Consider the following 27737-nt stretch of genomic DNA (forward strand, 5'->3'; position numbering starts at 1 on the left):
TGCCAGGATGCTGAGAAATAATATGAGCTGCCTAATGATGCCGGCGCTCCTGGGCCCCATCCAGCACCACGGCCCTGTCTCAAAGGATGGAGCACGGTTTGGTGCCTGAGAGAGCCAGATCTAGCTGTCTCCAGCAATCCCAGGCAGGAACACCACATCTCCTGCTTACCAGCGCTGGAAAGGGAAGGTAAGCTCTGTACTGGTGGGGGGGTGACCCCCCAATTGCCTGGTGCTGTGGGTTCACCTGAGCCTCATTGGTCTTGGCTCCATGTAGAGTCACGCACCTCAAAGCACAGAGCGGCGGTCGCAGACACAGGCGAGGGATTCGATCTTTCACTGATGCGACATTAGAAAGATCTCGCAGGTCCAGGTAAATACCAAGCGCAGATGCCTGACCTTTCAGAGAAGACAGCCGGCGCGATCCTCAGGTGGGTAGCAGGGCCAGAGAGATGGGAGGCCAAATCCCGGCAGAGCGAGGCAGCAGCCGGCACACCGCTGGGGCAGGCTGCGCCGTCTGCTGGGGGTGTCACGGTGTGGGGAAAGTCGAAAACAATTTAGAAAAGAGCATTCGCAAGATGTTTTCAGTGTCGTTACTCCATCACCTCTGCTGTCCGCCTGGCATGGTGACCGCAGGGTCCGTCCTGACATGCTGCGTTGCCGTTTGCCTGCGTTTCGGGAGGAATATCCTGGGATACCTGGGCTGGTGGTACCTCTGCTGAAGCCATCCCTGCATCCGCCTCTGGAGTTGCCATAGAAACCACCGCTGTGCCAGAGCCAGCATCAACAGGGAGCCCCGAATTAGTGATTGAGCCATACTTTGGCAGCCGGGGGGAGGCGCCGGCAGCCGGAGAAGGTCAGCAGCTCATGCTGTGCCGGGGGGGCTGGACAGAGGGACCCCCTCCTCTGAGCACAATGTGGCTCCAGCCCTCTCCCATTAATATTGCAGCAGTGCCCCATTTTCATAGCGCTCCCTGACCTGCGCTCAGCCCTGGTGGGCTTTTACTTCCCAGGGTCCTGGGAGGTGACAGACCCATTGGTGCCACCACGGGCTGGGGTACCTCTCCCCAGCCTGCCAGCCCTTTCCAGAAGCCATTGAGGTACATAATAACTTCACTCTCACCAAAACTTAAGTCACAGGGGACCCTAAATCATAGAGCTGCATTGGAAACACAGACCTGATTAATAAGTTTTTCCCGCAGGAGCATCGCATGGATGGGATAAATCAGACGCTGAGTCACTGGCAAGTTGACATCCCTGCGTGCCAACTTCACAGCTTTCCCTGCTGCTGACGGGGTGCCCAGCGCTGCTTTTACCAAATTAAATGCGAGAGCCGGGAGATGCCGGAGGGGGAAGCCGCGGCTCGGGAGCTTCTCACTGTTGCGTGTCCCCGCTGCAGTGGTGTTTCCGGCAGCATCAGTGCCCAGCCTGACGTGGCCGGTGGTCCTTGTCCCATAAGGGTTTTGTCCCTTTCTCGGCAGCAGCTTGCCTCACACATGCAATTGCCTGGCACATCAACCCACCGCAGCACCATTTGGCTTGTCTGTTCCACCCAAAGCGAACAGAAATCCATGACCTCTCCTAAAAGTGTGGATTTCTCATTCTTTTCTATCTCTGCTTTTGGGCCCAGGACCAGGATCCCATCGGAATGAGGGGAGAAGAGCAGCCAGGACGATGGCCAAGGACATCTTGGGGTGGATGGAGAGATCCTCAAGCAAAGGGATGATGGTCCTGACTGCCCTTGAAGACATTATTAACTGAAGAGCTCCCATGAGTTTCTAATGAAATGCGCTACGAAGAAAAAAAAGTTGAGGGACGTACCAAATATATTGCTGTCTATCTCCTGGCAGCTTCTGCTAATCTTTACTAAATGAAAGGCCACAAGTATCTGGCCACACTCCCTAACGCTAGAAGCACAGTCTGTTATTTCAGATATAAGGAGAGCTACGAGCCAGCTCCTTGCAACGTGGCTAATCTCCCCGGAGCATGTTATAGATGGGGGAGACTGGAACTGGAGGTAGCTGTCAGACCTATAATTAAGAAAATGTGTTTCCTTATAGAAATATCTTTCCGTTGTCAGGAGAGATGGAAATACAAAAATCTCATTTATCATATTCCACAAACTCGGCAGACGCTCAAGCCAGAAAGCTCCAGCCACGCCAGAAATAGGAATAGCTCTGTATAATTACCTAAAAGAACGTGCCGAGCCTTATCACTGGTGTGCAAAGCACTGGCAAATCCTTTCCTAAGGGCAGTGGAAGTGCTGTGAATGGGTACAGGGCTCTACAGTCTCTCCTGAAGGAGTTCTGGGCCAACTTTCCAATTACGAGCAATAAAATGATGGAAAATCACCATTTATGATGCAGGGCCATATAGGACCTGGACGCACAGCAAGGCTCTTGGCAGCAGCGCCATGCACCGGGCTGTACAACGGAGCTGTAGGCAGTTCAGGAGCAGAACAAGGCTTTTACTCACTCAACAAGTGCAATAAACGTTAATGTTCTTATCAGCACGGCTCTCTGGAGGAAGGTTTGCCTTCCAGCCACGGCTGCCTTGGACTGCCCGGCCATTATCCCATCCCTGAAGCAGGAACACGATCCAGGCTGCAATTCCCCGCTCCGGTCCTAGAAAATCAACCTGTTAGAGGCTCATCATGCAGCTGAGAGTTAACAAGCCACCATGATAAATCAGCTATTTATACCAGCCCTAGCACTGTAGTGACAAGCAAAAACAAGGCAGCAAAGTCACTCCAAGAATTTTTTTATGGGTAAAAGTCCAGAATTATTTTTTTTTAAGTGAAAGCTTTATTTCTGCAGGATTTGATTAGGAAACCAGATATATACATCAAGAAAGCCATTATTTTGACACCTTTGAGCTCTAGGCTGCCGTTAATACTAAAGCCAAAAGAGCATAAAGGAGAATGCGAGTAGTTCCCCTAATCTATCCATGAATTCATATCAACCTTATTTCTACAGTGGTTTAGTGCTTACGGAGTATCTTCAGAACCAGCAACCAAACATTTTAACCAGTATTGAAATTGTTTTGAATTAAAGGAGAAAAAAATAGGCAAGTAAGCGTGCCCATTTTCCATTCCTGAAGACAGAGGATACAGAAGCACAAGGAAAAAATTCCAGTAAAACCATATTTGAGAATCTTTCTCTGGGGAGTGTTTAGAGGACGGGTTATTTTTGTCATACTTCTAATGGGTGAAATTAAATCGTTCTGCATTTCTGTGAGAGGTATTTACACGAGAAACCACACAGCCTCTGGACATGAAGGAAATGGGCGCCGTGGCCGCCGCACTCCCGTGGGACCAGCCCTCGGGGCGCCCGGGCTCCGAGCCTCCTCCTCCTCCTCCCCCTGCCCCATGATGGCCCCCCTGCGCCTGAGGGTCTGCTCCCAGGCAGAGGGGTGGGCGGGCAGGGTCCGGCCGGGCGCCCGCTGTGGGCGGCCTGGGGAGAGCCCAGAGCTGGGGCTGATCCTGGGGGCTGCGGCCTCGGGGTGAGACCCAGGGATCCCCAGCCCCAGGGTGAGACCCAGGGACCCCCAGCCCTGGGCTGACCCCAGAGACCCCCCAGCCCCGGGCTGTGAGGCCGGGCCCACAGGCTCCCGCCAGGCCCCGTGGGGCAGGCAGGCCCGGCGGGCGGCTGCACCCCGGGCCCGTGGGGGGCCACTGGGCCCAGCCTGGGGGCGGCCATGTCGGCGGGCCTGCCCTTGGCCTGCAGGGCCGTGCCCCCCCCAGGCTCTCCCCGCAGCGAGGGGGCACAGGGGGATGCTCCCCCTGAGCGGGGCTTATCCGTCTCTCTCCATTTTCCTCCTCCCTGCAGGGGAGTGTGGCGGCATGGCCGCCGCGGGGTAGGAGAGGCCATGAGCGCTGGGGCCATGCTGAGGGCCGGGAGCTCCCGGCAAGGGTGTCAGCTGTGAAGAAAAAAAATGAATTTTAACGTCTGGAATATCAAGGAGATGTTGAGCACGCCGACAGCCACCGGGTGAGCTTGGGCCGTGGGGTGGGGAGGAAAGATCATGAGAAAATTGTCTATAAAACACACTTTGGGTGTTTGATAGTGATGGGGTGAAATACATCTAGAATTGCTCTATGGTTAATTACAGCCTGGTTAATGATGGTTAATTAGCCTACTTCATGATCCTGTTTGTGCCTGCATTGCTCCCAGCCTGCCAGGCACTGCAATAGATCCACCATTGCTGGGAATTTAAAAACCAGCATCGGCTGAAAGCCGTTCTCTGGTTTATTCAGGGAAGTCCTGTGGCCTGTCTCTGTCTAATTAGATAAGTTAAATGTTCCCTCGCGCCTTGTGCAGAGGGTAGATAAAATGAATCGTGATTTGCAATGTTGTTACACATTATGTAACTCTAAAATTATTCCATATACTGCATTTATACGCGTGGCTTAATTTTTTCCCAGCAGAAGTCAAAGAGCAGCTAGAACTCCCCACATCTACAATACATAGTGAAGCAGCAAATATTATTTGGATGTAAACATCTGGAGAGCAAATACGTAGGACAGGCTGCATTTTTTACAGCAGAGCATCACCTTTTGCATCACATAGCTAAAAAACAGAGCAAGATTTATCCCTTGTTTTACTCTGGAGAAGCTAATTGATGAATTTAGTCCTCTGAGCCTCTGTTGGTTAAATAACCCACTTACAACTAACTGTTGTTCAAATTCACAGTTTTAGTCATACTGTCTCTTTGGCCTGATGTTACCACGGTGATGGATGATAATGAAAACATAACAGTAGTTTCCTTGCCCATTATAAAAATGCTTGTCATATATATATGAATTAATTGAATTTTGCACAGATGCAGGGGTCAGGGAAAAACATGTTTATATCTGTCATGGTTTTGTCTTTATAAATACGCATTGCATAATTCTATTGTCTTCTTGGTACCTGCAGATTTGGTTTTTTTAATTTTATTTTCAAGAAGTTACTTCTAAGTAGTTTGAAAATCTGTGACTTTCATTCTGGTCAGAGACTGAGCAGGGGAAATTTAGAGAATATATATAAAATATATATAGGTTTTTTATATACATATAAATCATTCTGTGGAGTTGTGCAATAGGAAGGGAAATAAGTGGAAGAAGTACAGGTGCCTGTTTGGAAAGGGATCATTTGAATTCCTTCCTCTTCCGAAGTATCCTGTCAGCTACAAAGTCTTCCCTTTTAACTCATTTATTAATGCAGGAAGAAAATGCAGACAAGATTTTAACACCCACTCCTCAGCATTCCACATTTTTTGCAAGTGAGTTGAAAAGGGTCAAACAGGGCATAAAATGTTACTGAAAAATGCAGCTGGGTTTCTGGGGGAGTTAAGAAGGGGGAGAAGGTTCTCAGAAGGAGAATTAACTTTTTCTAAATGGAAAAAAAGTTACTCATAGGAGTGTGTGCATGTGTGTGTGTACTTGAAATAGGGGGAAAGGTGTTGATTACTTTTCCCCGGCTCACTTCTGTTACTAGAAACCTTTCTCACCACAGCAGGGTATGCAGTATAATCCCCAGAATACTGTCTTTCAGGGAGCTTTAAAAATGAAACATAAAAACAGCACATAATCTAGGCAGGGTATGAATCACACTGTGAGTTCTTTGCAAGTTTGAGTCAGGGTGTTACTTCTGAGAGCAGCTGCCACCAGGTCCCTAAGAAATGCAGAGCTCCAGCGTCCCAATACCCTCATGGCAGCGGTTCTGCAGAAGCCCAGATTGCTCTGGGTTTTATTCGTTATCTATCTGTCAGACACACATGTGCATCTCTGTAACCGCTAGCAGCTTGAGAAATCAGGTGGGGGAACCAAAGTCCCTGGTTTACCTGGTTTTGTGTATGAATATTGACAAAATAGAGATCCTAGAATTGCAGGGGTAGGCAGATTACCTAATTGGACACTGTAATATCAGGGTGCCAATTACTTAAGAAGGTGGGAGGGGGTCATGAGGATAGAATGACAGCTATACGGTGGAGGAAACTTAGTCTCAATTTAAGTGTATTTACAAACTACACAAATTTTGTGGACTGAAATGCCAGACCTAATAGGGAAACTGCCGCATTAGACCAGCGCTGCTACCTGCCCAGCTAGAAGGGCAGGCGAAGAAAGATCGCAGAACAGCAGCCGCAAAAGCAGTGATGCTTCAGTCAGCCTTCTATCGACTGGATAAACGTCACTGGGGCATGATGATGAAAGTACATTTTCAGACACCATAAACACCCGCCTCGGCCAGGGAGCTCCCGCGGGAAGAGACGCGTCTTGCCTTGGCCCTGAGCTGAGCACAAGGTCCACGTTCAGGGTATTACTCTTGTAATACCCTGCGAATGACGGTAGTGAACTGGAATCAACATCTCTGCAGGAGCAATAGAAGCAAAAAAATCCACTACTGTTTAATTTCAAAAAAGACACTGATGTAGTAATAAGGAAGCTTATTAAAAAGAAATCAAACTGGACGGCCAAAAGGGTTAAATGCTTGCCTGAGGCATAGAGATCATTTAGACCTCATGTTGAAGCTCAGAACAAATGCGTACCAGCTTTCAGATCAGACGCGAGATGCAACAAGGACCAGTACCGGACTGACATGGTAAAGACGACTACTGAAAATGAGAAGGCATCCTTCAAGAAATGAAAGGCAATCAAAAATAGAAAAATAGAAACCAATATATTATGATTTTAAATTGAAGTTATGAGAATTTTCTTGTACCATGAGAAAAGCAGTAACTTGCTAAAGGTGTAATAGCTACTAATATACCTAATTTCAAAGACATCAGAAGCAGAAAGCCTGCCAGAGAGTACGTAAGGCCAATATATGATGAAAATATTCAAGAAACATTCAAAAAGGATGCTATAAGTGCATGCCTATTTGGGCCATTACTCTCTATGGCTTATTTCTGCTGTTCAGAAAAAACTTCCAAATTTAACAACTTCACTCAATCCATTATCCCATGAAATTCCATCCCACATAGCTGGGCCACATATTTTGAAGTCACCTTAAGGTCCCAGAATAAGCAGAAAATGAAGCAGATCACCAGGACAAAGACAGAGAGAGCAGCCGTAAAAATCCTGAGCCTTGGAGGAATGAGAAACCGGGGCTGTAAGTGCAGGCTGGAAGATGGCTTCAGACTTGGGGGGCAAAAACTCCTGCCTCCAGATGTCTAATTCTTAATATGGTCGGGGATACGTTTTGTGTGAGTAAACAGCTCACACAAAGGGCTGCTCTGTAGAAATCTCTTAGCACCCCTTCCCAATCTCCTCCTAAGGAAAAGGCCCTGCGAGCCCTTGCGACCGGCAACTGGCTCAGGACAAAGGGCTAACACTGTTTCCAAGGTGAGGAACATCTGGGCAGTGTTGAATCACAGCCGAATGAATAATGGAGTGCCTCATAGAAAGTAAAAATTACCTTGAGGAATTAAAACAAGACCAGAAGGACTCTGAGCCTGAAATCTGGAAACTGGAGGCAGTGTTTGAGCTGACTAACCAAGAGGGATTTCGTTGTGGTTAATGCATTAGGGCCAATGCCAAAATCTGTTTGCAGAAATTCCTTTTAAGATATGGTGGAAATGATTTGCAGGTCATGCCGTTCCAGAGGACAGGAAGCAGAAAAATAATTTTATGCTGTGGTCATTCCCAGCGAAGAGATGGTAAATGGCTGGAGGCTGCAATAGCAGCTAAAGCTCCTTGATTTAAACTCCTCCAGGCCCCTGGATGCTGAAGTTCCTCTGCACCCAAAGCCAGCGCTGATCCTTGCTCATTTGCTGAACACATTGGCAGGCAGCAGATAGTGATGACGAGAGCAGCATAGCAGAGCTAGAGACAGTTCCTATAGATACAAACTAAAGCCATGAGGAAGAGCAGGTGAACAGGAGCTCCCAGAATTTCAGCTGGATTTGTCATGATGCGGCCCTGGTCACTAAATGAGGAGGAGCAGAAAGGGCTAGGAGATTTTCTGGAGGGGAATCAGGAGAAGAGGAACTTTATGGCACTGATCCTACTCAAGATTACTGCCAGGAGAAAAATATCTCTTCTTTGGGAAAGAGCCTTTACTGCACTTTGAAGAAATGTGTCAGGAAGGTGTAAGTGAGCTTCACCCACAGTGCTTGGGAAGAAGAGGGATGTTGGCACAGGTTCAGTGGGGATGACAGAATCAAATAAAGACACTTACAGCAGCACCGCGGATAAATGTTATTTTGCAAATTGTAGAAGACTCAGTTCGCTTTTCCAGCTGACTCTTAAACCTTGGTGTTGTTGCGTAAGGATGGATCCACACAACAGACTAAAAATTCCCGATTTCGAACCAGACCGATAAGGCCTATGACAATTTATAGTTATGAATTTTTAGCTTGTCAATGCCCCTAGAAACATCTAGGAAACACAAGCAGAGGGTATTTATCACATGCTGTGTTTCTCTTGGTGTGTTGTAACTGACAGCCTTGGGGGCAAGGCAGAACCTTTGAATGAAAAGTGAACGCTTGTATATGGTTATGCTAAAATATTTGGAAGTGGAAATCAGAACTTAGAAAAACGGAAGAAGCTCCCAAAAGACCTAACTTCTCTTGTGGAGGGGGAATTCCCACTGACAACAGGGAAACTGAGTCTGCGAAGAACTAGCTGACTCCCCAGATATGCAGAGGGCTGCAAATTTTTTAGCTCACACTCGTATTACAGAAAGGATTGGAGGTGCCAATATTGCAATACCTTGCATAAAGTTAGGTGGGAGAAAGAAACCATTCCGTCAGTCAGCAGAGGATGATTTAGCATTTTTTGAGCTGACAAGAACTTACAATGGCACTTGTCTTACATATCTAAAGCTGTTTTTGCTTTGGACGCACATGCTGGTGCAAATACTGCAGGAACATTATGGGCACAAATGCATGAACCACGCGGGGAATGGCTCATGTTAGCAGAAAGCTAAAAGTTCTCCTGAGATAAACTATTGCATCACTTAGGAGGGACTTCTCACTCAGATTAAATATCCAGGATGCTTCCTTGCTGTTTTTAAGGAAGGGTTTATATTAAGGATGGAGCATGCATCCCAGCAGCTCAGGCACCCTGAAGGGGAACGGTCAGGCGGTTAGAAGAGCCGTGGTTGTCTGTTCTCGCCATCAGGGATAGGCCTGGGCCAAGCGTGGCCAGGCTGATGTCTTGCCCAGATGGTCTTGTTAGTAAATTAATTGCTGGCAGTGTTAAGCGAGGGGGAAGGAAATCCATTGCTCGGGGGAATGAGTGTACTCAAAAGAGACATCTGTTTCATCTCCCCTCGTAATGTGCAGAAGTGCCACCATTCCTAAACCAACCACGCAGTGGACTTAAGGCAGAAAAATTAGGTTCCAGAGCAGCTGACAGCCGCCTTTGGTCGTAGTGTCAGTGCAGAGTGAGCCTGGAAAGTCATTTGGCTCATAAAGTCCTCTCAGCTCAATACTCCTCAAAATACCAGTCATAAAATAATTTGTTATAGGAATCTTGTACTTCAGGCATTAAGTAATGTGAAGCGACTGAGAAAATGAGCAGGTTGTGGGATATGATATTCACCAGTTGTACCAGACACTTTCAAAGGGGGTTTGAGAGGATGGTAAAGCACTTATGGATTATAAAAACCCTTCCTTAAACTAAGAGGAGGCTTTTTTGGCTAGAAGACAGGAGGATTTAGAAAACTGGTTCAGGAGATGTGATACTCACATTGCAAGCAGGGGTCCTGTCTGTGTGCAGTCTTGGCACTCCGTGTGAGCGCATCTCTGCCTGACATGCTGGCTATAGATTAAGAAAATTTAATATTTTTTAACAAAGCTTAGCTGAGATGGAAACAAGAAGCTGTGATACTGAAAGTTGTATTCAGATTTCTTTCTTAGTAGATTTGGGGGCCACAGACAGATGAAGGGAGAAGTTTTGAATTCAGACAGATTTTTCAGGCTTTTTGAGAATGCAGAAACCCATACCTCATCTATTTTTGCCTGCGGCTCAGTGTACTAGATGAGCTTAAAGCCAAAAGTATTAATATGATTGTCACTGACACCACTATATAATGAAGAGGGAGACTGAGCAGTTCAAGTACTGCTACTAAATCCCTTCCCTGTTGTGTGTATGATGTTTGGGCTCTTTCCAAAACTGGGGATTAACTGAATACGTCACTACTAATAAATGTTGGGGTGATCATCTTTTGTTATATACATGAATTAGCCTCCTGTTCCTTCTCCTTTACTTGTATGATTTGATATGGAAGGAAAACGCTGCGCAAGAGTCTCTTTCATTAATTTTGATCTGTAATTCCCAGTTCCAAAGGCAGCAACACATGTCTCCATTTTGGTAGCTCAAAAACCACCAAGAACTGAGAGTATAAACCTGGCTCAGCTTTTCTTATGTTTGGACCTAGCCTAAGCACTCCATCAGACCTTGTGGACATGGAGCAATGGGATAGTGATCATGTGAAAAATGAAAAAAGTCTGTGTCTTTGCTAGCAAAAAATTGAAGCCAGCCTCCGACACAATGAGAAGCGGTGCAGCTGTGTGGAGAAACCCTTGTCTGAGGGAAGCTGGTACCGTGCCACAATCCTAGTCCATAAAGCAGTAGAAGCCATGGCTCTAAAGAGGAGTAGAAACAGAGCAACATAGCACAAAGTCAAGGCTGGCTGGAAAAGGTTTATTTGGACGATGCTCAGGGGAAAGAAGAGAACTTTTGAGTAGCGTGTTATTATGTTTGAAATATTTCTAATAATTCAGATCAATTTGTCCAGCCATATGCTACGTATTTATTTGTTGTTCCAGCATGTCAGACTTAAGGCATCTGGAGAGTAAATGCCCAAGAAATGCCAACTATCAGTCAGAAAGCTTTACTCTGTTGGAACTGCTTTCCAAATAAGCCGAGCAGCATCTGAAATTATGATCCACAGTAGTGAAAAAGGAGAGACCTGGCACTTGCTAGGCGCAAACCCCAGGTGTCCCTTAAACCAGGACCAACCAACAAGGCAAGTAGGATGAACTGAGCTAGCTGGCCAGTCCTGGTTTTGGTCTTCTATCTGCAGAACATGCTGGAGAAACACCTTCACCCCTGCAAGGTGAATGCAGAGCTACTGCACTGTGTCGGTATGCATGCAGCAATTTAAGATAAGCCAGTTGGCTTTGTGTAGCAAAAACAGCCACTGTTAAACATTATCCAGTTATAGGGACGGTGCCCTCCGAGTGGAGAGTGAAATGAACATATTGGGGGGGGCCACGCTTAAACGGTTCCAGCAGGTCATGTAGGGAATTCTGTTTGGCTTTTTAATTGCTCGAGACTCATTCACAACCCACTCTGCCCTATTTCAGGCCTAATAAGTTTTCCATCCGGAGCAGCGCTCCTAGCGACTACTCGAGTTTGAGTGATTCTCAGCTGCTCTTCGGCTCCCAGTTCTGCCCGGAGAACGTGCAGTCGGCAGCGGCACCGCTGGAGCTGGGCACGCAGCTGGGACAGCACAACTCCCAGGACGTGAGTCTCGCTCTCGTTCAGCCCTGTGCAGGCACACAGCCACCATTCAAAGTTAATGGAAAATACTGAAATCAGGTGGTAACATTTGCAAATGTTAATAACTGCTGAAATCAAGTCATCTTCTTGATACATATAAATATTTGCTGTGACTAGACAAAATAGCAGCCTGGTTGGCTGAAAACCTAGCATTTATAACAGATTACTAACAATTATTATTGAGATAGGTATTATTTTCTTTAATCACATTTTTTAATTACTAAAATAATATGAAATTATTCTCAAGCTAGTGTCTTTAGACCACCTAGCTAAGACAGAATATTCCATCTATTCCTTCTTTGAACAATACTGTGCTTCTCTTCATTAGCTTTCTAATGAAGAAATGACCGAGGTATTCAGTATTTACTTTCATTGACTAAAATTACCTTGCTGTATTGTTGTTATGGCAGATGTTTGAATGATTTTGGCTTAAGAGCTTCTACGCTCAAAATCTTTCTCCTACAGCACATGGTTTCTGATGTTACCAGCCTCACTAAAATAGTTCCTGCACCGCTGACAGAGAGCACCAGATCCAAATAAAGACACCCGAGAGCAAAGATTAGGAAAGAGCAGTGGTGCCAGCTCAGTGGCCCTAGGCTGTCCTTCAGTTCCAGATTCTATCTGCTGTCCTCCGCATTTTGCTGGAGATCTTGCCCATTAATTGCAGTAGCTTTTCATCAGACACAAAAAAGGAAATTAACTCTTCACGAAGAAAGATGACAATTTAATAGAATTTGCATTTTCTTATGTTTTAAGGAAAAGGACCCTTTTGGTCACACAGTGTCTGGAAAGTTTGTAGAATGAAGGAGGTCTTTACAGCTTTCATATTAATATAAATTTCTTGTTCTGAAACATATATTGAAGCATGTGAAAAACTCAGCTACAGTCTGGTGATGTTGCTAGTCGGCAGCAAAATGATGTCATCCACCAGGAACTTCAATAGGATTTTCTTTAGATTGGTGTATGGGGAGCTCCCACTGGTGTCTTTAGCTTTTCCATAATTCCAAGAATACTGGAATTAATTTATAGTCTCTGTGTTGAGCATACAGGAAAAAAATTTGCACACCTGATGATCGCAACCAACTGAAAATCCTCAAGATGAGAGAAAAGCCTGAGTCTGGAGGAATTCAGGCTGAGTCTCAGTTCCACAAGGAGTCAATCTAACTAGGCACACTAAGTGAGCCATAATCTCATTAAATTCTTAATCTCCTCATCCAATCTAATCTGTCATGTCCAATCACTGTGATCTCTGTCGGCAAAGTACTTGGTACACAAATGTTTTTTGCTAATTAATGTTCTGATTATTTTTATACTTCAACGTTTTTCTTTCTTTTGTGCAACAGAGCGAGCCCAGTATTTTTACCAAATACCAGTCAAAACCACAGTTATTTGATGAAGATACAAAAGAAAAAGGTTCGCTTAATTTTGGTGCAGGAAGAGTGAAAAATGTCTTGGAAAATTTTGAAGTGAATAAGAACAAAATAAAGGACAAATATGATCGGTATGTAGACATCCATTGGAAATTCTTTCTGTGCTGGTGGTTATCGCTCCCTGCAGCTCCTTCTTCAGCTCTTAAAAATCATACATAACAAGGCTGCATATTTCGCCAAGAAAAGTATGTTTTCAGGTTTTAGATAATCTCTGATTGGAAAAAGTCACAGGATAAGAGAATAGGGTTTATTTGCAATGCCATTTATATAACACACTCAGCCATAAGCCACAAGGAACAACAAAACTGTAACCTGACTTCACCTTTGTCCTCCTTTATTTAATCAGCAGGGTTTTTTCTGTATTGATTCTCTGCGAAAGCCCTTATTTCTCAAAATTTTGTAGACTGTGTTGGGACTGATCAAAGGGACTCTGAGGACGGCCTTCACATTTAGGCCAGATGAGGAGATTGCCAAGCATACTTGTGTGCAGTGGAAGGTGCAATGATTACACCTTTATAAATCTGCACTTATCTCTAGAATTTTACTTGTATACAACGTTTTCATATCTTGTGCTTTTGGTAACAGACAAGGGTAATTTGCTAATGTAATTTGCAGCTACTCTTTGTCAGATGTTAAGAATTAAAGGTATGTGTAGGTCCTAAGGGACTTTAAGGAACAAGCTAACCATTTCAAGCTCAAAAATGAAAGATGGCAAACTCCTCAGTGCACCTATAAATAATTCTTAGCGCTGTACATTTTGTAACATAACATCCAAAGTGAAATGCATTTTTGTTAAAAGGCTGTGTATCTCTTTCTCTTTTGCAATGGGCACTATGCTTCTGATAAGGCAAAATTTGATTCTCTAGTGCCTCTTAGAGAAGAGGAGGATTTTTGTAAGTGAATTATGAGAAATGAACAAATAGTTTTAAATGTTTAGGCAGAACTCTTAATTACCCTTTATTTCTTCTTTAAATAAATTATGCTCCTTCCTACACTCCAGACTCACTCCCAGATCAGAAGCCTGTTTATAGAAATAGCTTTATTATCTTTACAAAGATAACATATAATTTATCAATTTGTATCCCCCACAAATTTGACTAATAAAATTAATATCTTCCTTTCCATAAGGCTAGAAAGATTTCAGAAGCCCCGCCTAATTCTCATAACTAGACTCTACCTGGCCTCCACCTTTTTGGTTGTTGCAATTTGAATCACTAAATGATTGATTTAAAATGACCCAAATCTTCAGAGAGGAAATAGGTTATCACTTTGCTTAGCAACCATCCTCGCATTTTGGTTTGATAGGTTAATCATGAATACAGCCTGGTTCCTGATAGGCTCGCTCAACTTAAAAGGATGGATAACAGAAACCACAGGCGTAATCTCAGGAGAAAAGGATTTGCAGTATTTGTTCTTCCTGGCTTGGGCTTTGTTGATGCTGAAGCTTTTCCCATATTTTTCCCACAGTTATGTTAGTCCAAATACAACACCCACATATCCCAGCAACTGGCACATCACCTCCGCCAAGGCTGGGTCCTTCCGGAGCAGACAGTGCGGTGGTAACACCCCAGCAGCTAATGGACAGTTGTGTAAAAGCCAACTAAAACTTTGGAGAGAGGCACAAATGCTAGGCCAAAAATGGGAGAGTTAGTTAGTTTAAAAAAAAAAAATATCATGTATATGATATATATGTGCATGTGTATTTTTTTTCTTATTCTACACAGCAGAATCCATGCGTTCCTAAAACAAGTAAAGTGACTTCAAAGGGTTACACCCCCTGAAGTAAGCATGTTTCTGTACTTACATTAGGCACTACACTATGCCTCGCAGTGTTTCATGTCTCATGTTTACTGTGATCTTCTCAATTTCTGTCTATTTCAGTAACTTACATGTCTGGTTTATACTTGTTTCTTTTTTCATTTTAGTGAGGTTTTAAGCACCTTTATTTCCAGTATCAAAGAGAGGCTTCAAGGGGTAAGTTAATTCAAATTCAGAGTGCAGAATAATGAAGAGTTAGAAATGCTACAGAACATTCACCTTCTCTCATTTACAGTGCTGATATTTGAATTATTACACTTTTTGTCTTGAGCACTCAAATACCAACAAAACCAACAATTTTCAGGTTTTTTGCATGTACCATTGTCTTTGTGGCCTGTCCTTAGGGTCAAGGTCTTTAGGGCCTTGCCTCAGAGTCAGCAGTGGAATTTCTCTGGGTATTGGGAGCAAGAACAGGCTGTAATGGCTGTCTGCAAATGTCAATTCTTTTTTCCTTCTGCCTGAAGAAAGTAATCTACTCTCGGGAATAAGTCAATGTGGTCTTACTGGCTGAAGGTGAAGATCTGTCCCCCAACACTTTTATAATTAATTTGATTAATGTTATTATTAATGCTTTTTTTACAGATTAGTATGTCTATTTTGAAATCTGTTAAGATATCTGCAACATTTCATGAGCCTTTTGAGCCATTCCAGATCTCCTTTGGGGTTGCAACCAACAGCTAGACAAATTGTTTCAAGCGACAGATAAATATCCGTTTTCAGGCTGTTCCATTCCACGAGTTGCAGTCGTTGTTCTGTGGCATGTGGGGCTGTGTTTTTGCAAACAAAGAAAGGGCAATGTATTAATTTTCTCATTTACCTTTGTTTTTGCAGCTGCAAGCATGCTTGGACAAGTTTGGAGAAATGTTCGATTCAAGAAACAAATCCATTTTGGTTCATCTAGAAACCATTTCCAAGACACGTAAGTCCTTTCTGTATTTCTGTTAACAGCAGAGGGCACAGTCAAACTGCTGAATGTCAGCGTGTTGTTTCCAAGCCGGGGTGAACTAGGCAAGTCATGCCACTCACAGCTGCTCTTCATGGGGGAGAAGAGCAAATAAGACTCATCCATGGCATGGACTTGTCTGTTTTTCCATTCTTACTCTGTTATATTCTCCTTTTCTCTGCTCTCTTGTACTTAGGTGTTGACTGGTTAGATGCCATGCACACACAGATAAATGCACCTCTATGTTTTTGTGTTCTGCCTGGAGTATGATCATTTTTAGACTATCTGGAGGACTAATGGAATACACAGTAAAAATAACTTAGATATTTATATAGTGAGTATCCAGTTTCAGTTTTTAGGGCTTTCTCAGATTTTCATGTATTAGTTTGAGGTCTTCCCTCTCTCCTCTATGCTTGAAGTGATTATATTTTAGATATGAAGAAAACTAGTGCTGCTCATTTCTTAAGTAAGAAGCAGATAGTGAAGCACACTATTGCCATGATAACAAAGTGACCTGCCAAAAAAGCCAATAATGTAAAATACTTTTGAACAGCTCCATCTCTGAAGTGGCTAGTCACAGCAGTCTTTACTAAGAGAAAGTGCTTCAGAAAAATTGTTTCTAATTTGGCTTAGATCTGAGCCTTTGAGAGTGCATTAATTTTTAATGCTGGCATTATTTTTTATCAACACCCTGTCAGGACTCTGCTCTGAGCTTGCCCTGCTCTGTGCAAGAACAAGAGGCCAGCTTCAATACATGCAAGAAATGTGAAGTGAGTTATACCTTGTGAGTTCAAGGTAGCAGACCTTCACAAAAGGACTATAATATTTACTGTGTGTGGTAAAATGAGGCTTCCATGAAGTGCAGCTTTGATAGATACCCTTTAAGTCAACACAGCCCTCTCAGGCAAAAAGAGTGGAGTCTGGTGCATTCTGCAAGAGGCCGTGATAGCCTGTACGTTTGAAATACCAACCTTGTTATACTAAGAAAACATTCCCTTGCTGTGCTTGGCAAGTGCTCTTGGTGGGACCTTAATGTAAGCAAGAATCTGTCTGCTTTGGTCAGCACAAGAAGCTTCCTATTACGCATTTGCCCATCTCCTAATTACTTCAGTGCCTCAACTTGTCCACTCTGCAGCAGGACTTTGCCTAATTTCATATACCTCTTGCACAGAAATTGTTGTCATGGCACTGAAAATCAAATCTATTGTTCACGATTCTCCCTCTTCATTCCATACTATTTGCTCAGCTGTCCTGTTTCTTCTCCATACCCATTTTAAATAAATGTGCCTTGAATGAAATGAGAAACCTCCCAGAGGTGCCTGCTGCTAGGTTTTCAAAGCAATTGAAAAGAAAAATTGGCACTTTCTGTAATGTATCATGCTGCAGAATGTTGAATATATAATGAAAATCATTGCACGCTCCACAATGTTGTTCTTTTTATATTTTTGGGAGGTTCATCTGTCACTGGTTAATTGCTGATAAAACACTGCCATTTGACTGGTATCACAGTGATGGATAATTAAGTTCCCACTAAATAAATACCTGCACTAGTACCTTGAAAAGATCCCAACTGAGGCAATTTCCTTGAAAAACTGGTATAAAATTCCTAAACTCGGGTGATAAAGAGCTAAATTCAGAGCTGATAAAGCACTAAATGCCAGTGGCTGATGATACAGTACATTGGGATGTGGGTGACATGGTAGAAACATGTTAAAACATTGGCAGTGAAGGATTTCACATGTAGGAGAGGAATGCAGAAGATGAAGAGGCTCTCTTCAAAGGGAGAAGTAGTACACCAGGACGTTCAAACAGCTCTGAAAAGCAAAGAAAGGTGGAACTTGAAATCAAGTCTGTCTTGATTTAAAAATTAAAAGCATATAAGGAGTATCACAGGCTTCATTTATAGCAGTAGGTAGCAAGCACATTTGGCACAGTCTGTGTAGCCACTGGGCAAGAACAAAACAGAAAATATTTTCCAAAATATATTTCCAAAGCATTTCCAAATGCTGTTGGGCTGGCATGCTCTATGCAGTAAGATTAAAAAATGTTCTCTTTTGAGTGTTTGTCCATATGTGCTTGCACACAGTGGGTAGAGCTGTGTCTGGCACTGGAGACGAGACAACATGTGCCTGAGCAGCTTCTACAGAGGCACAGCTGCTCTGTTCCTTGCTCACATCTCGGTGTGCTGTGCACAGAGATGTAAAGAGGCAAGCAGACCCTATGTCCTCAGTTCTTCCACCTTATAGAGTTTTTCTAGTTGACTTCCTGCTCATCATTTGCTCTTTCCTTCTGGTTCCAGCTCCTGCAACTCATTTCTTTTTATATTTTTCTCATTTTCATTTATATAGCCACACTTCTATCAAAACTTTCTGGTTTTTTATACAAATCCTGATTTTCACAGCTCAGCCCTCTCTGAACTGCTTTGCTTTTCTGGTATCTGGTAGTTCCAGCTGTGACAACTCATAACAGCCATATCCTCCACACCACCTTGACTTCATTGCAAATGAGAAGCATATTCGCAGCCAGCATACCACAGGCAATCCTCTGACCCTCCTGCCAGCAAGGGTGACAAAATAACGTGCAATGTGTCCCTTACAGAGGTACGAGCTGATGCAATTCTCTGACAAAATCCAGTGCTTCGTGGGCAGTTTTCAAACATGACTTGCTTTAAGACTCCCCAGGCCCAGTAGTTGCTGGCAAGGTTTCTAGGGGAATTCACTGTGTTTATAATGGTGTGATGTGAGATTGTTTGCTGTGAACAGTATGGTTTGGACTGGGACACCCAGGCAGTACTCTTACGTTCTGTGTTTGAAGAGATTGAAAAGTCAAAAGGTTTAAAACTGATAAAAGAAACGCCTTTCTCATGCAGCTGCTAACTAGCTATGCAGTGACTGGCAATGAAAGTTGTTAAGATGAGGGCCTTAAGCAGGCTCTAGAACATTTCAGCACGGATGGCAAGAGGATGTGTGGTTGTTGCGGTGAATAGTGAAACCCTTCAACATCACACTTCAGGGCTTCGGGTACTATCTGCCGCAGAGCAGGCTGAGATCGGGGGCAGCTCATCCCACAGTCCCCCGATGCAGACGTCTTCTGCCGTGCTGTGGAAGGGTGCTGTGCTGTGCCAGGCTAAGCAGGCACAAACCTGCCAGCTGAATTCTCGGGGTATGTCCGAGCAGGATGCAGCCGTGACAGCCCAAATGTCTCACCCGCTGGCACAGCTTGGTTGCTGCCCAGGGGGAAAACGCTGTGCTCTGCTGAGCATCATAGCTGTATTCCCTGCTCGTGTCTCACCAGGTTTATACCACCTTCTATTTCCCCTACTGAACCTGGGCGCAACCTCCCTCCAAACTGTTATTTAAAGCCTCTGTGCTGTCAGTGCCAATCTCAGGACGAGTTGCATGGACGACGATAGATAGGCATCAGACGCAGTTGCTGTTTAATATTCCTAGGCTGGGAGGCTGACGCTCCCTCCCTCGGCTGCTCACACTGTAGTTTTCAGCTGTTGGGAGCGCAGCTGCACCCGAGTGCAGGCTGATTTGCAGGGAAGCCCTTTGCAGCACAGGGTGGCAGCCCTACCCCGAGGTCCTACAGCCTTTTATCTCATGCCAGATTTCACATTCCATACGTTATTAATGTAAACCAGTAGCATCTGAAGACAATGGCACAGCGAATCAAAACACAGCGATGTTCCAGGTTGTAAAAAAATGTTTTGTAAATACCTTAAGAAAGGCACAAGTCTGTGCATAAGCCACCCATTAACCGAGTAAAGATTTTCCCTCTATAACTATCTGCTGCGGGGTTTATTTGAAGAAAACTTTCTCTGAAGCAGCCGTTCTTGATCATTTTCAAAGACAAGAGACTTGACTAACAGGGTCCTTGATCTGATCTAGTTTGGCCATCTCAATGCCTATTTTTTAAGTCTAAATTAACGCTCGTTTTTATTTCGTTTAATAGTGTTTGACAAGTCTGAACACTCCTCTGGTATGGAAGCCAGAGAGTGCCCCTCCTCTGTACTGAGGGTTTTTTTCTGCAGAATACTCCTACACGTACAAATGAAACGCATTCAAAAGACTGGCTGTTGGTTGCTTGCCTGCAGCACGCTGTGCTGAGTCAAACGTATGTGCAGATCACAAGCCCAGTGGATGCAGTGCTATTTTTAGACTGAGGATACCATGTTGTAGAAGAACAGACAGACTAGGGAAATCAGAAAGTTTTAAAAATAATTCTGAACTAAAATTAAGCATATGGGGAAGAGCAGCAAGCCGAGGTAAGCTTGCTGATGCTGGCCTTCCTATATCCTCACTATGTAGAGATGGAAGGTGATGAAGTGATGTGAAAGGAGTTTCCTCCTTCAGTCACTGTTGCTTTCCTCCTCTTTATAGGCTTGCAGGCCAGGAAGGAGCTGGCAGGGTCCCCAAAACCTGCTCTCAGATTGCAGGTAGCCCTTAGGTCTAACCAGTGAGATGCAAACTCTAAAAGGCCCACTCAAACATTCAGTCCACCATTACAAACCCATTCTGCAAGCCACAGCTTTCCCCCGGTGATTTGTAAAAAAGTCTAAATCTGTCAGAGCAAAAGACTAAAAGCTTAAAAACGGCAGTGAGGGAGCAGGGACAACCAAATTGCCTGCAACAGCAGAGAGCTTATTAGTTGAGATACGTGCAGATAATCCTCAGAAATCTCCTACGGAGAACAAGGCAAAGCCCTGTGGTGATGGGCATCCTGAAAAAATGGAGAAATTCCCCCCGAGCCTAGATCCGGGAGGTGGTTTAACGCTATGCGTGTGAAGAAGACACATGGACGAGACAACTGCAGAGTTCCTTCTCCCAGATGACAGCAGCGTGCACTGTGGCCAAGCATCGCTCCTTCAGAGGAAGGCAAATAAGGATAAAAATGCAGCCTGGCACAGGGGTTCCCTGCTGCTGGGAGGCAGCTCTCGGCAGCACCCCATCCCTCGAGCGGCAGCCTCGCCACAGCCCCGTGCCACCAGACACCTCTGGTTTGCATGGCTGAATAAGCCAAACGCTTTCAATCTCCTTTCATAAGAGGAGATTATCACCTAAGCACTTAATTGTCTTGCTGCTTTTCTCTGCACGTGTCCCAGTTCAATCTCTTTTTTTCCTTGCACGTAGGCGACTAGGACTGCGCACGGGCTTCCAGCCACCCCGGAGTGCACAGCGGTTCCCGTAAGCCAGAGACTGCGCACCACCGCATGCCACACTGCCCTATCTCACCTGTAGCCCCTGGTGCTGGCATTTGCATCTTTGTGTCACCTGCTAATTACCCGAATGCCCACTGGCTTTTGCACCCAGGTGACTACGGCAGATTTTAAGCAGGTCTTGAGGAGCACCTTCCAGAGCCGCCTTGTCCCTTCATGCCAACCCTCTCAAGAGCTGATGTTTTCCCTTTAATTGAGGCTTATCCACTTAATTTTTCTCAGCTTTTTTCATATTTTTCATGTAATATTTCATATTACATGACAACTTCCACTGAAAAGCTTTGTTTGAATCTACAGAAAGGCCACTGCGTTGCCTTTGTCTAAGAAGTCACCTATCTTATCCTAGTGTATTACATTAGTCAGGCACAATACGCCTTTTATAAAATCTTGTTCCATTTTATTCCATTTCCCTCCATGTCTTTGAGGACACTTTCCCTTAAGGTCTATTCTAAAACCTTGCACAATATGAGAACAAAAGACTAAGCCCATAATTGCTCATATCTCTTTCCTCTCTTCCTTCCAAAATGTATCTTTTTAAAATGTCCCTGTTTTTTACAGAAACAAAGCCTGTACAATCGCTTTCTGCCTGCCTCTCCCTAATAGTTTTTAACTCTTTGACCAATTCCTTCTAGAGTTTGACAGCAAGTTTCACTGAGATAATTAAGTCCCTGCAAGCTCATGAAAACAGCTGGGCAGGAGGAGGAGAGATGCCGAGGGCTCTGAGCACACCTCTGGGGCGAGAGGTGCTGCACTGAAGAGCTCAGATAAATACTCAGCGTGCAGGAATAGCTTCAGCCGGGTTCCCAGCTCCATCGACACCAAAGTCAATCAAATGTCTTGGATCTGTAGCAAGAGAGGATTAATTAATTGCAGAGCTCTTGTACCTACTTGTTGGAGTGTAGGCTTTATTCTGATTTTTCTCGGACAGGCAGTGCTAGTCCAGGACTCCAGAGTTTCAGTTATCCCGGCCCGTTGGCTTGGCAATGCTTTATTTTAGCAGGAGTGCTTTGCATCCTGTTTTGTACCCGCTGGCCAATGCTCCACTCCAGCCACACCATCTGTACACACCTTCCTGCGCTGTTCACAGGAAAGACCAGACTTGTTTAGCGAACAGCTCTTTCTCTCCGTCCTAATTTAAGATTTTAAAGGAAGACTTCTGTAAGATTGCTAAGGATTTTTCATGTCCACATATGCTGTAAACTGTGTTCCTATGTTGTAGTGTATTAGGCACAGCAGTGGTTCCTATAAGAATAATTGCAGCTGCATGGGGGAGTTACATTATTGTCCAATCATAGAACAAAAATTCCTATTTTTTATCAGCATTTCAACAAGACTGGCTGAAGCCAAGAGCATCTTGCTTCAATTTAAAACCCTTCCAGGGGTCTGTGTCCCTACAGAACACTGCCGGGGCCCCCACTGCTGTCCCGCGTTCCAGCTGCAGCTGCCCAAGCGCTGGGCACAGCTGCCTGGTTTAGATGTTTTCTGGCCCCATCTCATCTGTGTCCAGCAACTGGAAATCCCAATTCTTTGCACGCTGCTTCCTATCCCTTCAGGCAGCTTTCCTTCGGTTACCAGCCTCCTGTACGTTTCTGTCATGTAGTCTCTGTTTGCACCACTTAGCCATGAACCTCTTGCATCTCCTTCCTGTTATCAGCAATATGTTATCATCACACGTTCAAGCTCCTGTTTACCATCAGCTGGTTACAGAAGAGGGTCAGTTACACTGGGGTGGGTCAGATATATTGGGGTACCCCTCCCCTGGCCATGCCTGTTGTGGCAGAAAACTAAGTCTCAGCCTTCCTTGCACTGAGCCAACCAAGTTCTTCAGCTTCACATAGCCTTTCATCTCCAGCTGCCGTATTAATAGAGCACAGTAAATGAGGTTTGGCCTATGCTCAGCATCTTATAAATTTCAAGTGCTTTGCATTAAACATCTACCCTATTGTTCATTGCTTGGGGCTCGGGGAGATCTCAGCGGGCGAATCACTATAGTTGCACAGCACAGCGAAGTATTTCATGCCAAGCCATGAAGGGAGTAGCAATAGTATTGATAGTACTTTATTCACATTTACAAATGAAAGACCAAATGTGTTTTTTATTGATTTCCCTGTTTAGTGCAAGATGCTCTTCAAAGTCACTGTGACTCGGTGCTGAAAGCTCTGACAGATAAAAGCCAAATGGAGCAGGCGCTGCTGGAGATGGAGAGGAGACTTGCAGCCGTAAGTGCAGAAATTAATCTTTTATTCTGAATCCTCATTCTGAATTTCTCCCGCTTTTTCAAAATATTAACTGAATATTAAATTGCCTTCGAATGGTGGATTATAAAGTAGACTGCTCCTGTTACAATGAAGGGGGAAAGACATATTAAAATGCTAATTCTAGGCCAGATACTGACTGATGCTTACCCAAGCGCTGGTAACAGTGCTGTAAGCTCTGATGAAACCCTGGTCAGTGAGAGGGGAGCCCAACAGTGCCCTGTCGTGGCAGGCCACGATGGAGCACCGCTTCCTCACGCTGGCACATGCCTTCGCTGGAGGAGATGGTGCCGTGCGTGCCTGCGAGGGGAGAGCACCTCACAGAAGTGCAGTGCCTTGTCCCTTCAGCTGGATGGTTTCCCAGGGAGAGGAAAAAAGAGGTCAAAAGAGAGCAAGTGGGTGTCAGAGACAAAAGAATGAACTGTCAGAGACCTCCTGGACAGGTCTGGTTTCTCCACTCTGCTGCGAGAATTGCGTTCGGCCAGGATGTGTCACACCAGCGCGTGAAAAGGCAGCGCCCCTGGGAGAGCAGGCACACAGTGGGTTAGGGGTATGCCCCAACCCCAAACCTCTCACTTTTGTGGGACAGTTTGAGAACACAAATCGCTGATCTTTGGGTCAATACCCAAATTAAGGGGTCTAACTGACACACAGTACCTAGAAGTTTCTTGTTTGAATACTATTATTGCACCTTTTAATGTGTTGCTTACTGCTTCTGCTCTGCTCACTGTCTCTCCAGAAAGATGTGGAGATTTTGGATGTGAAATCCAGTGTCCAGCTGCTGAAGGAGGGTCTGGAGTCGCTGCCAGCTCAGCTGAGTGATCAGCACCTGAAGCTGTGTGAAGAACTAGGCTTCCGGAACCTCCCTAACGCCTTAGCTGAGCTGCACACATTCATTTCCAGTGCCAGACTCCCCCCTCACATGACAGATAACTCTTCCCAGACCTCCCCCCGCCCATGCCAGGACTGTGCTCTGGGTGAGGAGAACGCGCGCTGGCCGTGCTGCCGAGGCAGTGGGGTTTGCAGCCCCTCGGGTCGGCCTCAGCCCCCCTGCATGGTAGTGGGGGAGCAGCACGAAGACTCCCCTCTGAGGAACCAGGTCACCGGGGATGGCACCCCTCAGGGTGACCTAAACACATCTTCAGGAGGGAAAGCCAGCCCCATTGCTACAGCGGTGTGTGGCAGAGAAAACACCTCTTTGCAGGAGGCGAAATATGGTTTGGAAACACAGAGCTGCGCTAACCATCTTTGCATGTGCTGCGCTAACAGTCACTTTTTGGGGGGCAGTCAGAAAAAACACTGTCCTGTACCACAGGAGGTGCCTCTACCAACTCCACTGAGGAAGGTGGTCAGGAGAGGCACCAGACGATTTGAACCCGTGACACCGTCACAACAGAGGCAGCCTCAAGCTTGCCACCTTTCTGTAAGAAAAGATATGCCTGGGCGAAGAGACAATCACCCGTCCACAGACCGTGAGGTGGAGAATGCAGCTGTAGGGAACAAAGAAAAACAGAGGCCAGGAAGGATCCCCTGGAATAAAGCAATGGGGAGGAAGAAAATGTGCCCTGCTATGAGAAAAGGTGAGCTCCCTCGATGTGCTGACAGTGGGCCGAAGCAAAGGAAGGCCAATGGCATTATTGAGTTGGAAAGCTCCAGAAAAAATTGCTTTCCCGGATACACGGTTGCTCTTAATTTAGGAAACTCTAACCTGGTTTCTGCAGCTCCCAATCAGCAGATCCTTAGCAGCGCTCAGCCGAGGCTTACAAAGAATTTCCCACCAGTGCCATGCTCCAATAAAAGCCTGCAACAACTGGCAGACAAAAGAAAGAGAAGTTTGGAAATTAAAAAAAGAGCAAATATTTCCAGTGTAAAAAGGAATCTCTGGGATTCCTCTCCCCAGGAGAATATATTTTCCCTGTGCAGCACAACAGGTGGAAAACAGATGAGCTGCTTCACTCTCCGAAGCCCTCCAGGCTCCAAGAAACCACGTCCTGTCAATACGCTGGCTCAGCAGAATACAGCCTGTTGCTCTTTAGTTTTTGATAGCGATTATTCCGATTAATGAGTTTCGTTTCTTGTTCGGAGTCCTCAGCACAGGCTTGGCCATCTCAGTCGCAGTTTATTCCTCTCGGTGTGCTACCTGCTTAGAGACAAGGCTCGTGCCTGGATGCTTGAAAGTGTTATTGCCCACTTGGATATATTGTAAGGGACTATGTGGGATTTGAGGGGAAGCCCTCCCGCAGCTTGGAAAGCTGATGGGATCGGTATTACCTTACCTCCCCGCTGCCAGCAGGGATGCCATGGGCTCCAATTACTGTCGTATTTACGCAGCAGAGAAGTACCTGCGGAGTCTGCCGAGATGTTCACCAGGCAGGGGAGCGCTGGCAGAGCACAGACGCGCAGCTCAATTAGATTTAGCATTGAGCTAAATCTAATTCAAATACGCGAAACTTTTCAACTAGATAGATGTAATAATATCTCTGTGGCCAGAGGCTTTACTTTGTTTCTTACTTGCAGTCTCTATGTTCATTTGTATCTCTAAAAGTTCAGCTTTTTAGCTCCCTAGGCAGTAGTAGTGTTGTTCTGGTTGATTTCGATAAAGTTCAGATTTGTCCCAGGAGTTGTCTGTGAGCTTTGGACAGGGACAAGTTTCACTGAGGAAGACCAAATCCTAACATCTCAGGTTCATCGACTGTTGCATTTCTTCTCCTTTTAGGCTGAAATTTCTTGGCTTCAGAAAATTCAGGAAATTATTTCATCTCTACTTTATTTGTCTCTTAGCTAATCAAGCAATTCTCCAACATACACTTTTCAAGGGCAGTGGGTCTCAAACAGAAGCAAAAGATGTGACGTTCAAATTCAGCAGATGAAGTCACTGATGGATAGTTCTTGTCCTTTAGAAACCTGCACCTCTCTAGTGAGGAGTCGTTCCAAACTTTTCAAGTCAGAAAGGACCAGCCCACACACCTAATCTGGCGCATACAGCAGCGAGATCGTCGGGCAGCCCCAGTTTCCGCAGAGCAACTCATTCCGGGGTACCCAGCTGTGACCATCAGCTTCCACTGCTTCAAATATTTGTATCACATTTGATTTTTGAGCAGAGATGTTACTAGCAAAAGAAGCATTTCGGTGTTGACGAAGCAGGTTGATTGCCACGAATCCAACCGGTCCAGCTTTGTCCTCCCAAGGGGGAAGACTGGGATCCCTTTTTCCTGGCTTTAATAAACTCATTGTGTCTTCACAAAAGTCCAGTGTCTTTGTATTGGTTTTTCGGGAGAGGCAAGATCCTGTTTCAGCGGGTGAGCAGGCGGCTGCTCTCCAGCTCTTTAACTCCCCTGGATCATGGAACTGGGAGGATTTGTTTTTTCAGCTCCTCTCTGATGTTTAAAGAAGGAAACCTCCACCCTTCCAGTTTAACATTGGTTCGGTGACGTTAACGAGCAAGGAAAAGGTGGGGGGGGGCAGCTGTGGGGAGCCCCCAGGGCTTTGGGACCCCCCCAGGTCAGCGGAGGGGCTGGGTGACAGCTGCCGGCAGCAGCGGCCGTTCATTCCACATTGCCGTCCTGTACCCGCCGCCCCAGCATCCCCAGCACGGCCTTTGCTGGGCAAAACCTGCTCCTCGGGGCTCGCCACCCCCGGCGTTCCGGGGTCGGCGGGGACAGGCGCAGGCCCCTGCGCAGCCCCCAGCCTGGATGCTCACCCCCGCTGCGCCGCAGAGAGCTCGGCAGCGCATGGCTGAGCTTGGAGGGACCTCTGGAGGTGTCTGCTGCAAGCCCCTGAGCCGAGCCAGGGCAGGCCCCGGCTCCCCGAGGACGGAGGGCCCGTGCCATGGGGTGCAATGCAGGGCTGCCCTGGGGACCCCCGCAGCCCCCCACCGCATGCACACGATGGCACACAGGGGGGTTGCAAACAAAATCCCTGGAGAAAGGAGGTGTAACAGCAACAGCAACAGCAGCCAGCGGTGCTTCCCCCCGCACCAGCCACCTCCCCCGGCGAGCGGGGTGAAGCCCCAGGGTGCCACCCTGGCCCCCACGGCCCGGCCCCATGCCTGTTCCCACTCAGGGTCTCCTCTGGGGTTTTCGCTGCTAGCGAGGGTATTTGTCCCAACGTGGCCGTGACAATGGCGACTCCTCTCCCAGCCTTGCCGGACAAAAATGGAAGAGTGTGTGTGTGCTGCCGGCTCTGCCCCGGACCCGGGGCTGGCATCCCCAGCTGGGAGGCACCGCACTCCTGTGGGACGCAGTGGCCTTCCCGTGGCACTGCGCTTGCACCCCAGCAGAGCGGGTCCTGTCTCCCAGCCCGTACTCCCAGCGCACGTGGCCGCCCAGCTCTCCGTCTCTGGCTCCCTGCCGGAGCCAGCCATGCCGCCAGGCGCGCAGGGCCCTGCGCGTGCGGTTTCTCCTGGCCTTTGCCACCATGGGCCTGCCAACACCTGTGTTTGTTGGGTCGTGTCCCACCCTTCACTGAAGGTCCCCAGGAAAGATGCCAGGGGTGCTCCCCCTGCCAGCACAGCCAAGGGGGACTGCAGAGGCCACGGGGCAGCACCGTAAAACACACGCAGTGGTCATGAAAATGCAAAGCTGGA

At 46.1% G+C, this 27737-nt stretch overlaps 1 protein-coding gene across 1 annotated transcript; it reads left to right on the forward strand.

Moving 5' to 3' along the window:
- The first annotated feature begins 3930 nt into the window (after nt 1-3930).
- Nucleotides 3931-26769, forward strand: IHO1 (interactor of HORMAD1 1). The gene is made up of 8 exons (XM_075158786.1): nt 3931-3986; nt 11293-11452; nt 12832-12989; nt 14844-14892; nt 15568-15655; nt 23013-23116; nt 23892-24326; nt 24360-26769. Exons 1-8 carry the CDS (start codon nt 3931-3933, stop codon nt 25212-25214), a joined length of 1905 nt encoding a protein of 634 aa, XP_075014887.1. The 3' UTR covers nt 25215-26769.
- The last annotated feature ends 968 nt before the right edge of the window (nt 26770-27737 follow it).

Source organism: Calonectris borealis, chromosome 10, assembly GCF_964195595.1.
Source record: "Calonectris borealis chromosome 10, bCalBor7.hap1.2, whole genome shotgun sequence".
Classification (NCBI taxonomy): domain Eukaryota; kingdom Metazoa; phylum Chordata; class Aves; order Procellariiformes; family Procellariidae; genus Calonectris; species Calonectris borealis.